The sequence below is a fragment of the Quercus lobata genome, chromosome 2, assembly GCF_001633185.2.
Source record: "Quercus lobata isolate SW786 chromosome 2, ValleyOak3.0 Primary Assembly, whole genome shotgun sequence".
Classification (NCBI taxonomy): domain Eukaryota; kingdom Viridiplantae; phylum Streptophyta; class Magnoliopsida; order Fagales; family Fagaceae; genus Quercus; species Quercus lobata.
Genome location: NC_044905.1, coordinates 24,748,527 through 24,763,733, shown reverse-complemented (window position 1 = coordinate 24,763,733; position 15,207 = coordinate 24,748,527). Strand labels below are relative to the sequence as shown.

Genomic DNA, 15,207 nt, shown 5'->3' with positions numbered 1-15,207 from the left:
TTTTTTGTATTTTTTTTATTAAATTTTTGAGTTAGATAGGTACTAGTTGGAGTGCGCCTAAGGTTTTAGAAGAACTCAACTACAAAAATTATATATCTAATAAGAAGAAGAAGAAAAAAATAATAATAATAATAATAAAATAATAAAAATAAACCAGGGCGCCCGAGCCTCGTGGAACCCACCTGGGTCCGTCCCTAGTTTCAACCTGTACAACTGTAAATATCATATGAAAGAGTATACGTAAAAGGAGCCTAAGAAAATACTTTTATCGTTATATATATAGCAGTGAAGATTGACCGGCAAACTTTATACATATCTATATCAAACCCATATTTACAAGCTGCAAAATTTGAAGTAAAGTGTGAATAACAATGGAATGGGGAGTAATGAAGACGACACGTTATACTGATAAACTTGACCGGCATCGACCAAGTTGTATATTTTCCCAAGTCCAGCTACCACATCTTTTTATAATAACCTGTTGCTTTCCCAATATAGTAATCTCAGCAGCATCCTCATCGATCTACACCTATAAATTTGTGTTCTTAGCCCAACACTTCCCACTGTAATCTTCACTCTAGATTTTTGTTTTCTTAAGCAAAAATTATCTTCTTCCTCTGAAATTAGTATAGAAAAAATGGCTGCTAATAGGGCCACAAAGTTTTTGCTTTTGGCTGCTCTTCTTGCAATCTTGCTCCTCATGTCCTTTGAGGTGGCTACTGCTGTGGTTCATAATGCGGTGCCAGAACTTAAGCTTGGTTTGTAGAAAATGGCCTTCTTTGAGCTTCTTTTATTCCACTTGGCTCAAACGTTTCATTTAGCATGCTAAACTTTTCTATTTATTCTTAAAATTGCAATTTCTTTGCTAGTCCCTTTTTCAAATGGGTGATACTAATTAGTATTTATATAAATACTACAAATTTCGTTATGTTAAGTTTTACGAATTTATATATGTTTTAATTAGTTCAATTGATAAAATTGTCGTCTTATTGATATTTGAGTTTTGAACCCTGTATACATCAAGAAGTGATTAGTATATATTTTAGCCTATATGAAGTGGACTTCATAAGCTAAGATTCTAACCTATCTATCACAAGATAAAAAAAAAGGTTTTATGAATTTATCTATTACCGGTACCGCTCATAAAAAATAATTCAACTCCTCATTTAGTATTTTGTATAAATAGCATCAATCAAATTTATTGCATGTTAGAATAGTTTTTTTAGTCTTTCATAATAAAATTGTATTAGTTATAATCAGGGATGCACACTAGGGCCCTGCCCCGAGTTGCAAAAGGAATATATATATATATAAGGGTATAATTCAAATCGGTCTCAAGGAAACCAACACTTAGCCCCTCCTCCCTCTAATATCTTGGCCACCCCTCCACATATCGGCTAGCCCAACCAACCACAATCCATAGATCATCGGCTTCTCCTAACTCAAAATTCTAGCTCCAACACTAATTTTAGCATTTTCCTTTCAAAATCTAAACTTATATGTTTTGCACAAATTGTCTAATAGCTTAGATATATATTTAACCTATTGGAGTTATAAGAGCATTAACAATGAACTCATCAATACAACATTTTCCCAAATTTTGGTTTGTCAAGTCCATTTTTTTCATTTTCCTCTCTCTCTCTCTCTCTCTCTGTGCCAGCGCCGCAAGCAAAAGAGGTCGAGAGTTTCAATGGAGTAGTAGGTGGAGGTGCCAAGATCTTCGACTTTAATGTTGAGAGAGTAGAGGTGGGAGACGAGGGTGTCCTTCAAGGCGCACCAGAAGGAGTCCGCTCCGACCATGATCTTGAGGGGTTGAGTTGTGGGAGTGGTTGCGGTGGGCTCAATCATGGTGTTGAAGGGAGGTGAAGGAGGGAAATTTAGAAGTAAATATTTTTTTTTCCCGTTTTTTAATGTGTGAAAAATATAACGTTTGGTAAAAAATAAATAAATAATACAAATATAATATTTATACGGATTATAAAAAAGAATAGAGAGTTTGCTGTTGAGTGAATTCAAAAAGATTGTTTTTTTTTTTTTTTTTAAATACTTTCTAATAAAATTTTAACTAGAACATTATTGAATTCATTGTGAATGCTCAAACACAATGGAATTTAGCTTTATAACTTCGTGACAGCATAAGCACCTCAACCATTTTTTTTCAGTTCAAGCACTTAAAGGTCAAGAAAAGATATAAAACTTTATGGCTGCCCATTTATCCTTTCTTTTTTAATTTTAAATGATCATAACTTTGGTAAGGAAAATTTACAACATTTGTGTGTCTATCCAAGTATTTGACAACATAATATTCCTAATTGTAGGACGCAGGCTCCTTCAAGCGGACTACAACACCACCGGGCGAGGAGGATACAACAGCTACAAAACCACTGGGCGGGGTGGATATAATTGATTCACTAATACTTACTAATATATGTAACTGTGTCCCAAATAATTAAGTTGCTGCTTGGTGTTGCTATAATATTATGCTTGATGCCTGAACCATAATATACTTTGGTTCTGCATAAGTTGTTGCTAGGAAGACAATAATGGCGGTGGTGTCATAAATATATATATATATATATATATATACTTATATACTTTTAGATAGTAATATAGAAAAGGATGTGTGTCCTAGCTCCTACGTGCGTGTATGGAGTTTCAGTGTTAATAAAGTAGTCGTCATCTACGACTGAGAATCTGCAGCTTTTCTCGTCTGCATTATTGTCATTGGTTTTTGTAATTAATAAAGCAACTAATTGGGATACTTGTTTTAAAAAAATCGATGTTAAAGTTAATCTTCTTTCTTCTTATCTTCAGGTCTATTATCATATATGTGTTTGGCGTCAATTTATTTAACCTTTTTTTTTTTTTGTTAAAAGTAGGTTAAAGTATATTTATACTTCAAAAAATATATATAATTGAGGTTTTAAAAAGCCATTTGCTAAAATAAAAATAAATAAATAATTAAAATCCCTAATGCCAAGTGGACTATACTAACATATATAAGATCTTCTATTTTCCTATTTACTACGTACATAAGCTCCATATTTTACAGCTCCTTTTATAATGCATACAGACCCGCAGTACTCGAACAAACATGATTACATGACCAATTTTTGCTGTCCTTTTCTGGCAAAAACATGTGTCGCATTTTGATATATAGGCGATTGTTAAATCCAAAACTGATGTTAATGGATCACGATTGTTAAACAACAAATAGTGTAGTAAGCATGAAAAATAAGTAAATGAATCACATAAAAAAAGAAAATTGTAATACATTATATATATTTTTTTTAAAAGCAAATGATAGAAACGTCCACCACTTTAAGCAATCCACTGTATCCACATAAAGAAATACCGTGAACAAGACTCATCACCTCACGATTAAAAATGTTTGTTTCATAGTTGTAACAGAAATTAAAAGAATAAGTACAAATATAACCTCTCTATAAGTTAATTAAGTGAATGCTAATCACTCTCTAGTCTCATATTTTTTCACATACGAAAGAAAAAAAAAAAAAAAGGAGTCGAATAGCACAAAAATCTTCAAGTTTATAATTTGATAATTAATTCAAATACTTTGCTAGCCTAATAATTAACCATACAAAAGAATACATAAAGGATCTATTTGGATACCGCTTATTGCTGAAAACTGAAAATACTGTAATAAAATAATTTTTAAATGTGTGAATAGTGCTGTGGGATCCAAATTTATATTAAAATCTGTATTTGGATGACTTTTATGGGTCCATGAACAGTGCCGTAGGACCCACATTTTTCAACAAAACGCAGACATTTAGTGCAATCCAAACACTCACAAAATATGAAATAAGGTTAAAATCGCCTAAAATACGTATTTTTTTTTGTTTATATTTTTACTTTATAAAATGTTAGTTTAAAATTGAGGCTTTTAAAAACTGTACATAAGCAAATAAACTAAAATGTTAGGAGGGGAAAAAACTAATCCAAACTCATACTTTAGGAGGGGGGGGGGAATATTAATTTACCCAACATGTTATGTAGTATAGATTTGGCACTAAAAATATTTATATTTGAGAATTGCTTGTTGGGTTGATGAGTAATGTCATTAATACCTCTCTACAATATAGAAAATTTAGTATACAAACATACATTAAAAATGAGTCAATACAACAATTAAGTTTAAAACTTTGTAATAAAGGCTTGATGAACAAGAACATCGGGTACAAGTTCAACTCAATCAAGTTTGGGTCAAATCGGGTTCGGCCTAGAAACTTATTGGAGTAAAACATATTATTGTTTTTTCTAGGGGTGTGCACAATTCGGTTGTTTCGGTTTTTCCCAAATTTTTTTAGGACCATTGAGGTCAGTTTTCCCATAATCATCATGTTGCATACCACCCTGAGGTCGATTCTCCAACCTATAACAATGCGGTTTTTCTCCACCAATGCAGTGTGGAGCAATCAGTTTCAAACCCATAAAGACTAACCCACAAATCAAAGACTCACTCAACCAACTTCTATCAAAAACTTAGTGACCACAAAGATCAAAACCCATAGATCAAAAGACAAGTGATCCACAAATTCAAGCCCACCGATCAAAGATCATCAAACACAGATCAAATTGAACCCACAAAAAATCAAAACTTTGTAACTACAAATATCAAAACCCCACAAAAACATATCAAAAGTTCAAAACATCAAAAAAATGTACCTAAGATCAAAACTTGTGAGAGCGGTGGCATTAAAGATTGGAGCTTGAAGAGGAATGAGGAGAGCTTGTGTGTGTGTGTGTGGTGGTGGTGTCACTGCTGTGTCTAAGAAAGGAGAGTGAGATTCTGAGAGATTATTGATTTGAGAGAGAGAGAGAGAGAGAGAGAGAGAGAGAGAGCGCTAAGGTTCGGGTTTGTTTGGTGTGGGTTTTTCGTGGTGAGCTTAGGGGTTTGCTCCAACGGCTACGTTTGGGTTTTTAAGAGAGAGAGAGAGTTATGAACTTCAAAAATCAAAGGGTTTGAGGTGTTTGTGAAGATTTATATATAAAGCTCGACTCGGTTTGGTTCTTATCATTTTACCCTTCCTAGCTATAACGGCTTCATCGAACCAGCATCAAAATGGACTTTAGCCTTTAATCTCCGATTTCAGTTCTATCGACCGGTACATTGAGTGGTGCAGCTCCATCAATTCTGGGGTAGCAACGGTGCAATCAGTTTATGCACACCCCTAGTTATTTCTATGGCCCATACCCTTTTTTTATCATTCATGTTTGGAAGGATTATTGAGTCATATCCAATTTAATTTATCAGGTCTGCCTAATTAAAAGGTCAATTGGAAGCTATAGCACACCATCTAATTCTGAATAATTTGCTCACTGACAAGCATTGCGATAAAGTTACGTCTTATTCTTGAACGATGAAATGTCATAGATTTCGATTACTTATACAATATTTTTTTATATGAATTACTTTTACAAATTACTTGCAAGGTTTATGCAAAATAACCAATGAACAACTTGTTTAACTTAGCTCCACCTCTTGGCCTTTCTTGCAATTAATCTAAACTGACCTGACTCCACTTTTTGCAATCCTACATATATATATATATATATATATATACACATCACTAACTCACTCACTCTTCTTGATTTTTTACTAGAATATTATATGATTACGTGAATTACACACATACGACAAGTACACATTTGGGCTCACAATGTACTCAAGAAGTCTTTGTAAATCTATGCTGTGAAGCCCACACAACAGTACTAGTCCAAAATTGTGCTACCTACCCATGTATATCATTCAGTCAAGCAATCCATACAACTAGGGTCAAGATAGCAATTCACTTTATCCAGTGCTTGAATTCATATACAAGCTTACATGGACATGCATGCTACGTCATGATGTCCCTCTCTTACGTGGTACATGACCCCTTCCACACCCCCACAAAAGTTTAGACAAGTTCAAACATTCATAGCACCACGAAACCGGCCATTTTATACCATGTCTATAATATATCACCAAGAAGTAGCCAAATTTTACTATATTATCTATTTAATTATTCCTCTCTACTCCATTGACTTTTTGCTCCCCTTAAATATTTCATGTTCGCTCTAAATACACTTCTTGAGAACTAAATCAACAATGCTTGTATCACTATTACCATCATCATCATCATCTCCTCAAATAATTTCCCCTTTCTCTGCTTATCTCTATTCCTTGTTTACCTCTATTCCTTATTCAGCATGGATCCATCAAACATCCCTGGCAGTAAATCATTCAAAAGAGAGATCCAAGGTCCTCGTCCTGCACCTCTCAGAGTACATAAAGATTCCCACAAGATCAAAAAACCACCACTAGCGCCGCAACATCCCTCACAACCACAAGTTCAGCTTCGCCCGCCGATCATAATCTATACGGTCTCACCAAAGATAATTCACACCAACCCTAATGACTTCATGAACCTAGTTCAACGCCTAACCGGTTTGTCATCATCATCATCATCTTCTTCCTCATCAGCGCAAGCAGCTCAGTCCAGTATTAATCCATTAAACAGCGGCGCACTATCACCAGCGGCTTGTTATGCAACGATAGAGAAGGCTAGGGAGTTTCCTGAAGGGAAGAAGAAACAGCAAGCTGGGGAAGTGAGTAGTGTGGAAGAGATGGAGATGGAGATGGTTCATGGGGTTGATAGGACGGGTTCGTTTCCGGGGATTTTGTCACCAGGGCCGGCTTCACTTCCTCCAATTCCTCCAAACTTTTTCTCTCCACCATCTGATCCTAGCCCGTTTACCTCCTTCTTGCATGATTTAAGCCCCGCGCTTCAAGCCGGTAGCAAAAATTACCAAGAAGGTAGTTTCATGCTTAGTCCTTCAAACTTCTTTTCACCTTATATGATTTCCCCAACTGCACCATCCTTTGATTTGTTCCACAATTTATTTGACAATTGATTTTCTTTTTGGTTCTGAAAGAGAAGAGAGGTATAGAGGTCATTTTTGGTGTAGCTTTAATGCTGAAGATGATATAATGGGGTACAAAACTCTAGAAGAAATTAATTTTGGTGTGGATGCTTGTTGGAAACTTATTAATGGCATTACCTGTTTCTTTTACTCAAATACTTTAATTTGGTGGGCCATATGTTGGCGGCAATTGGGCTCAAATTTCATCTTTGTCTTATTTTGATTACATTCTTTGTTATGGATTGTGGCGTGTAATCTGCAACATTTACATTTTTTTTAATTTCTCTCTTCGTAATGCTTTTTGCGCAAATTTTACACTTTGCTTCCTCCTCATCCACCATGTTAGAAATATTATTATTCTTTTTTTTTTCTTTTTTTTTTGGTTAGATGCATTAATGCAGAATGTGGCTGCAGCAGTGCAGGTGTGCTAGTGAATTTTAATTTTCATTTGCCAACATATTATCTGGAAAAACAATTCAGCAACACTTTTTTTTTTTTTGGTTCTTTTCAATATTTGGTGGTTCATTATGAGTTAAAAAATTCCCGCTTAATTAGGGGTATATTGATGTATTAAAAGTTCAATGACTTCATTGCCATTTACATAATTACATGCACGGCATTCAATCAAGAAAACCTATCATGTTGAACGGGGCCATTGAAGAAAACTCTAGGCACCTAAAACTAAGGTGATGAAATTAGCGTAGATTTGTTCTTTTAGGATCAATTTGTAATATGTGGTAATAGTCGCCAAGTGACTGATACATAAAAGTGATTGCCTTTCATTTCATATTTTGCATTACAGTATGCAATTGATCATTTTTTTTTTTTTTTTTTTTTTACCTGGAGTTACTTTATCTAAATCTTTACTTCGTTTCTAATGCATGATGCCATATACCAATCTTACCATACAAATTTCTTGATAGCCACATCATGCGTTTAACCATATGGGGTAACTAATTTATAAAAGAATCATGCCAAAGGGTGCCAGGGGTAATTAATTTATAAAAGGATCATGCTAACGGGTGTTTTTAGGGCAATGGTTAACAATTCATTTTAAAAAAGTTTTGACACCACTTTTATAGAAAATGAAAAAAGCTGTCAAAACATTAATCGCTTTTTTTTTTCCTATAAAAATTTTCTTTAAATAAATTGTTAACTGGCCTTAAGAGCATCCGTTAGCATTTCCCTTTATAAAAAATAATAATAATTAATGCGAGTGCAAAGTGGTTGTTGCTATTTTTGTTATGTGTAGGTACTTTTGGGTTTTAGCCCAAATAGGAATATATTTGGTTCATCTTTAGGAGAAATTATAAGGTCCATTAGGAGGACTGTTGAAGCAGTCCTCCGTGGTCCTTCTAACTAATAAAATAATATCATTTATGTAAATATGACATTACCTAATAATTTATTATTTATTATTTATTGTGTTGATTAGGAAGTTGACTCACACATTTGCATAGATGACATTATTTTATTGGTTGGGAGAACCACTTCAATAGTCCTTCCAATAGACCTAATAATTTCTCCATCTTTAGGCTGCTTTGGTTAGAGAAACAGCAATGCTTTGTTATGGAATCCTTATATGCTTGTTTTGGAAGGGAGATTTCAGATTGTAATTTAAGGAAAAGACCACACTAATTTTCTTAGAGTTCAAATTGGGGGAAATGTGAAATTAGGGCTCAAATTAGGGGTAATTTAGGGAACATACCATGGTATAAGTAAAAAAAAAAAAAAATCTAATACCACATCAGAATTCAATTAGGCTGCACGGTCTCCTTACTAGCAATGATTTACAAGAAATTTAATGGAATATGACAGAAGGATCAAAAGAGCTCCTTCACACTTCGTTTGGGAGTTCATAAAGGAATGGAATGCAATGGAATGGGTTAATCATAAAGGAATAGAAAGAAAATGAATGAAATGGAATTGAATATACTTTTTTGGATATTTTAATATAAAGGAATAGAGACGAATGAGATGTAAATAACTTTGTTTGGGAGTAACATAGAATGAATTTAATGGAATTGTTTTACAACAATTCTTACAATTATACACCTATTTTAAAATAAATGACGGAGTGTTTAAGGGTTATTTTGGGAGTTTTTGTGAAAATTTTACTAAATCTAATTTTATTCCCTCCAATTCCTCTCAATTTTGAGAAATGAAAATTTGAAATTTTAAGGGGAAAATGAAAAATGAGTGTTTTTTCTTACTTATTCCATTCTCCTAAACTCTCAAACAAGTAGATAGTCTTTCAATTATCTCCGTCAAAACTCTCAAACAATGGAATGGAATGAATATTCTTAATTTATTATTTTCATTTCATTTATTTCACTCCTCCCTAAGGCTATTCAACATACCCACAAACCTAATGCACCCGAACAAACCGACTGCACCCAAGCCCACCACCTTCCAATCTGACCACTCCAATGGTCGGCGGCAGGACTCTTCCTCTAAAAACCAACACCGGCAAGTCAAATGGCGGGTGGCAGGTCTCTTCCTCCAAAACCCACTGTTTGACCGCTACCAGTTGAAGGCTTGATTTGCCAAATCCAATTTTCATCTCTGTTCAGCGGTGGGTTGAGATTTGCTTCACATGATCAGATTAAGTTGAGTGCGGGTTGAGCCCAAACCCAATCCAACCCGACCCATGGACACTCTTACTCTTCCCAAACATAGTGTTAGGGGCTAAGCTCACTTTGTACATTAGAGAATAAAACTACTCAAAAGTTAAACTTTAAAAATCAACTGTATATTTTTACCATGACTTTTCAAACCCCTTATTGATGACCACTCCAATGCCATCAGTTTGTAAAATTGCCACAGTCCATCGTCGATGATGCCATTTGAACCCCCAAATTTGCCAAAGACCATCGTTGATGATGCCATTTGAACCCTCTAAAAGCATTCAATCCGGCGCAAAAATAGTTGGTTTGGTCGATGCTGCAATGTTTATTGACACCCCTAGTGGCTGTTCCTATTAATTAGCTTATTGTCATCGGTAGTCCCGTTTAAAACTTTCAAATACTGCCTCAAAATGATATGCAAGCCACGCTATAATCATTCAAAAATGAACAAACATGGAATAACACATTTATGGCTAATGGAAGCACATGCATTGACAAAAATAAACAATTAAAAATATCTACACATGTACAATACAAAACAACTTGATTTAATATGAGTCCGTTGACTCTATAACTACATTCATGGGTAATGTTAAATTGTTAATGCTAACTAAAATCTACACTATTAACAATGTTAGAAATAGTCAACTCATTTTTACAAACTAGACTTGACAAGTATCGATAAAATAGTGGTACAGTGTAAGGACGACCATAAACCGCATCTAAGTCAAGATAACTCCCACGAGCAAGTAATGAAAGGTTGTTCGTATGAATAGACTAGCCTATGCATATTAAAGTCAGAAGTTAATTCCATCAGGTCAGCTGACAATGAGCAAATGCGCCGAAACGATTACAGAAGCTTTGATGAGCCAACGGTCATGCATTATACATTAAATAGAATCTTCATTGCCATTAAATGCCACAATTCACTCAGGTGAAAACGCCCAAAAGAGCATTAACAAGCATGAATGATTAATCAAAAAGCAAACTATAAAAGGCTAGCCAACCCAGGTGAGTTTTCTTCATGAAAAACACAATATTCTGCAACTATCCTATCAATTCAGAGCCAAAATCTGACTTAGGCATCAACATGTCTGTAGCTGGCACCACGCCGATGATCTTTCATTTTATTTCTTGTCTCTTCAACAGGTATTGCAGTTCGTTCATCAGCATTAACGAGGAGCATACTAACGAGGTCATATTCCAACTTCATTAGTTTGGCGCCATCTATGGGGAAAGTCTGGACAAGCCATTGTATTCCTACTGACAAAGCTCCTTAAGACCAATGGAATCCGCTACAACGACACCCCTGAATCCAGTAGTAATGGCTCAACAAATCCAAGCTCTAACAACCAATTTGCAAGAGCTAATGAAGCAGAATGAAGAGTTAAAGCTTCAAGCTTGTCCTGAGGGCAACAACACTTCACTTCATCGGTGCAGTCACTGCAGACATGACGAAGAAGTTAGTAGCCTTAAGAACAACAAGGGGAAAGATGCTTCCGAATACACCAAGCAATCTACACACGGTAATGATCATATGATGAAAAGCCTAGTTGGATGAGGTGAAAAACGCCATGAAGGGGAAGACGGCGATGAATCTCAATGGTATGCTCAAGCGAACAGATTCACCCTTCACCACTAGTGTTCTGGAATGCCCCTTGCCTCCAAAGTTTCACCTCCCACAACTGGAGTGCTATGACGGCATGAAAGACCCTCTTGACCACATAGGGGCTTTCAAGACAATTCTGAACCTCCAGCAAACTTTAAATGAGGTCATATGCAGGTCCTTTCCCGCCACTCTCAGGGGAGTTGCCAGAGTGTGGTTCAATAAATTGTCAACGTCTTCAATTGCGAACTTTGAACAACTTAGTGACTCGTTTGTCTGGCACTTCATCGGGGGGCAGCATCACAAGAGGCCAATATCTTACTTGCTAACTATAAGGCAACAAGAAAAGGAAAGCTTGAGAGATTATGTGAAGCACTTCAACAAAGCTGTTCTTGAGATTGATGAAGTTGATGACCAAGTTATAATGATGACCTTTTAGGTTGGACTCAACAATCCCGATCTCGTCTTTTTGCTGGGAAAGACGCCTCCAACCTCTATGAAAGACCTCCTGTTCAAAGCTCAGAAATACATGAATGAGGAGGATGCTCTCATTGCAAAAGGACTGATGGGAAAACGGAAGAAGGAAGAAACCAGTGACTCCCAAGGTAAGAAAAAAGACCGCAAAGACCATTCCTCGGAAACCAAGGCTAGTAAAAGTAGCCCAGAAGTTCCAAAGAAAAGGTTGAACTTCACCCCTCTAGTGATGCCTGTGGACAAAATCCTAATGCAAATTAAGGATGAACCCGGCTTAAAATGGCCAAAACCGTTAAGCACATCCTCTAGGTAGCGCAATCCAAATAAATATTGCCATTTCCACAAGGATCACGGCCGCTACACCGATGAATGTTGTGATTTGAAGGAGCAGATTGAGGAGCTGATTCAAAGGGGGAAGCTCCAAAAGTTTTTCAAGAGAGATCATCAGTCTTGATCAAGGGCAGAAGATAAGCATCATGACGACAATAAGGATTGATGATGGATGAGATCATCCAAAACAAGTCGTAGGAAAAATAAAGATGATAACAGGCAGACCAGTATTAGGAGGATCATGCAAGTCTCTGAGAAGGACCTATCAGAGGCAAACTAATAGCTTCCACGTGAAGCATCCTTTAGCAAAGTACCATCGCTCAAAGAATGATGACATAACTTTTTCTGAACGAGACACAAATGGGGTCAAGCAGCCCCATGACGAACCCCTCGTCATCATGCTAGAAATCAAAGGCTTTAACACAAGAAGAGTACTAGTAGATAATGAGAGCTCGACGAATATTATGTACATGATGGCATACCAGCAGCTAAGATTGGACCATAAACGGCTCCGACCTTTCAAGTCACCTTTAATCAGTTTCAGTGGAAACCATATCTATCTGAAGGGCATCATGTCTTTCTCAATCACAGGAGGGACGCATCCAACTCGGGTAACAAAACAAGTGGATTTTCTGATCGTCGATTGTCCATCGTCATATAATGTGATCCTTGGACGACCAACATTAAATCGACTCAAAGCTGTAACCTCAATATACTGCTGAGACCAACTGCTAGCCCGAGAGTGTTATCAAGCAGTACTAGCTTCCAAAGAAAATCATGCCTGGATGGTCGAGGAGGAGTCTGAGAAGCCTACCAAAGATTTGGAAGATGTGAAGCTGGTAGAGGGAGATCCTTCCAAAGTCACTAAAGTCAAAGGAGCACTTGACCCACCATTGAAAGACAAAATAATGGAGTTCCTGAAGAAGAATCTAGATATTTTCGCCTGGACCTATTAGGATATGCCAGGCATAGACAACAAGGGGATAAAGCACCGATTGAATGTCGACCCAACAAAAAAGCCCGTCCAACAAAAACAAAGGGTTTTCGCTCCTAAAAGGAATAAGGCCGTTATGGAAGAAGTGGAGAAGCTATTAACTGCCGGTTTTATCAGAGAATTCTTCTATCCTGAATGGCTTGCCAATGTCGTCATGGTTAAAAAGTCCAACGGAAAATGGCGGATGTGCGTTGATTTTATAGAACTCAACCGTGACTGCCCGAAAGACAGCTTCCCACTCCTTAAAATTGACCAACTCGTGGATTCTACAGCTGGTCATGAGTTGCTGACTTTCATGGATGTCTTTTCAGGCTACAACCAAATTCGCATGAACTAGCAAGATCAGGAGAAAACAGCCTTCGTCACTAGCTAGGGGTTGTACTACTACAAAGTCATGCTATTTGACCTAAAAAATGTAGGAGCTACCTATCAGAGGCTGGTGAATCACATGTTCAGCAAACAAACTTGTAAAAAACAAAAGGGCAAAGTCACACCTGGACGATCTCAAAGAGACTTTTAACACTTTAAGGAAGTATCAGATGAGATTAAACACTACAAAGTGTGTATTTAGGGTCTCATCAGGCAACTTTTTGGGGTTCATGGTTTCCCAAGGAGGAATTGAGGCCAACCTAGAGAAAGTTAGGGCCATACTTGACATGGCCTCCCTAAGAAGCGTGAAGGAAGTACAAAGGCTAATCGAACGAATTGCAATCTTGAACAGGTTCGTCTCTAGGGCCACAAATAAGTGCCTTCCATTTTTTAAGACATTGAAGCAAGCTTTCCAGTGGACAGAAGAGTGTGAAGTAGCTTTCCAAACCCTTAAGGATTATTTGTCCAAACCGCCACTCCTGAGTCTGTCCGTCGAGGGAGAAGATGTGTTCCTTTACTTGGCTGTATCACAAACAGCTGTGAGCTCGGCACTGATTCGTGAGGAGCTTAGGGTCCAAAGGCCGGTTTACTATACAAGCCAGGCTTTCCAGGGTGCAGAGGCCAGATACCCGAGGATAGAGAAAATGGATTTTGCTCTAATTATCGCATCCAGGAAGCTTCATCCATATTTCCAGGCTAATACCATCCTTGTCATGATAGACCAACCCATTCAGAAAGCCATGAGCAAGCCAGATGCTGCAGGGAGAATGGTTCAATGGGCCGTGGAGTTGAGTCAATTTGAAATCGACTATAAACCACGGACAACAATTAAAGCTCAAGCATTAGCTGACTTTGTCGCTAAGTTCACCATGATAGATCAATACCTAGAAGCAGATTACTAGACGGTGTATATGGATGGGTCGTCAACTGCGGGTGCTGGAGGTGTAGGTGTGATCCTCCTATCTCCTGAGGAAGACATCCTCAAGTACAGAGTCCAACTTCAGTTTGTAGCAACAAACAATGAAGCGGAGTATGAAGCAGTACTTACAAGTATGAGAGTCGCAAAAGCCCTAGGGGTTGGAAACTTAAAGTTGAAATCAAACTCAAAGCTTGTAGTGAGGCAGATAACCAAGGAGCATGAAGCAAAGGAAGACAAGATGAAAAGATACTTAAAACTAACCAGTCAATTAGTTTCTAATTTTGATGATATCAGGATTACTCAGGTACCAAGGGAGGAGAATTTTGAAGCAGACGAAGTAGCTAGGCTTGCCTCGTCCAACAATGATACAGGACGACCAAAACTATACATAAAGGTGCAAAGCCTCCCAAGCATAGAAGGGTTGGATGTAATCCATGTTAATTCCAAAGGTAGTTGGATGGACCCGATAATCACTTATATTAGAGATGGCACGCTCTCATCAGACCTTTCAGAGGCCAAGAAGATCAGAGTCAGATCATCCATATTCACAATCCTGAATGAAGAGCTGTACAAAAGGGGGTTTTCTCAACCCTACTTGAAGTGCCTAGACTCCAAGGATGCCGCATACGTGTTGAGTGAATTCCACGAAGGTGTCTGTGAAAATCATTCAGGCCCACAATCACTTGTGGGGAAAGTGGTCCGAGCAGGATATTTTTGGCCGACCATGTAGAGGGATGCAACCCAGGTCGTCCAGAAGTGTGACAAGTGCCAGCAGTTTGGAAATGTGCAACACGTCCCAGCAAAGCACATGACGAACATTTCGTCACCATGGTCGTTCTCAACATGGGGAATTGAAATTATAGGTCCCCTACCACCAGGTAAAAAGCAAGTCAAATTTTTAGTCGTTGCTATTGATTATTTCAAGAAGTGGGTGGAAGCAGAACCTTTGACAGTAATC

The 15,207-nt window shown here is 37.3% G+C and overlaps 1 protein-coding gene and 1 long non-coding RNA gene across 2 annotated transcripts; both read left to right on the top strand.

Moving 5' to 3' along the window:
- Positions 1-520: 520 nt before the first annotated feature.
- LOC115978191 lies at positions 521-2,724 on the top strand. Its single transcript, XR_004088660.1, has 2 exons — positions 521-758; positions 2,319-2,724. It is a non-coding gene; the product is annotated as an uncharacterized LOC115978191 (long non-coding RNA).
- Positions 2,725-5,869: 3,145 nt separating this feature from the next.
- On the top strand, positions 5,870-7,197 carry LOC115977991 (protein MKS1). Its single transcript, XM_031100022.1, has one exon. The coding sequence runs from the start codon at positions 6,217-6,219 to the stop codon at positions 6,919-6,921; it is 705 nt and encodes a 234-aa protein (XP_030955882.1). The 5' UTR covers positions 5,870-6,216; the 3' UTR covers positions 6,922-7,197.
- Positions 7,198-15,207: the final 8,010 nt, after the last annotated feature.

What these genes read in the sequence shown, in the direction of transcription:
- LOC115977991 (XM_031100022.1), top strand. Translation starts at nt 6,217, where the DNA reads ATGGATCCATCAAACATCCCTGGCAGTAAATCATTCAAAAGAGAGATC.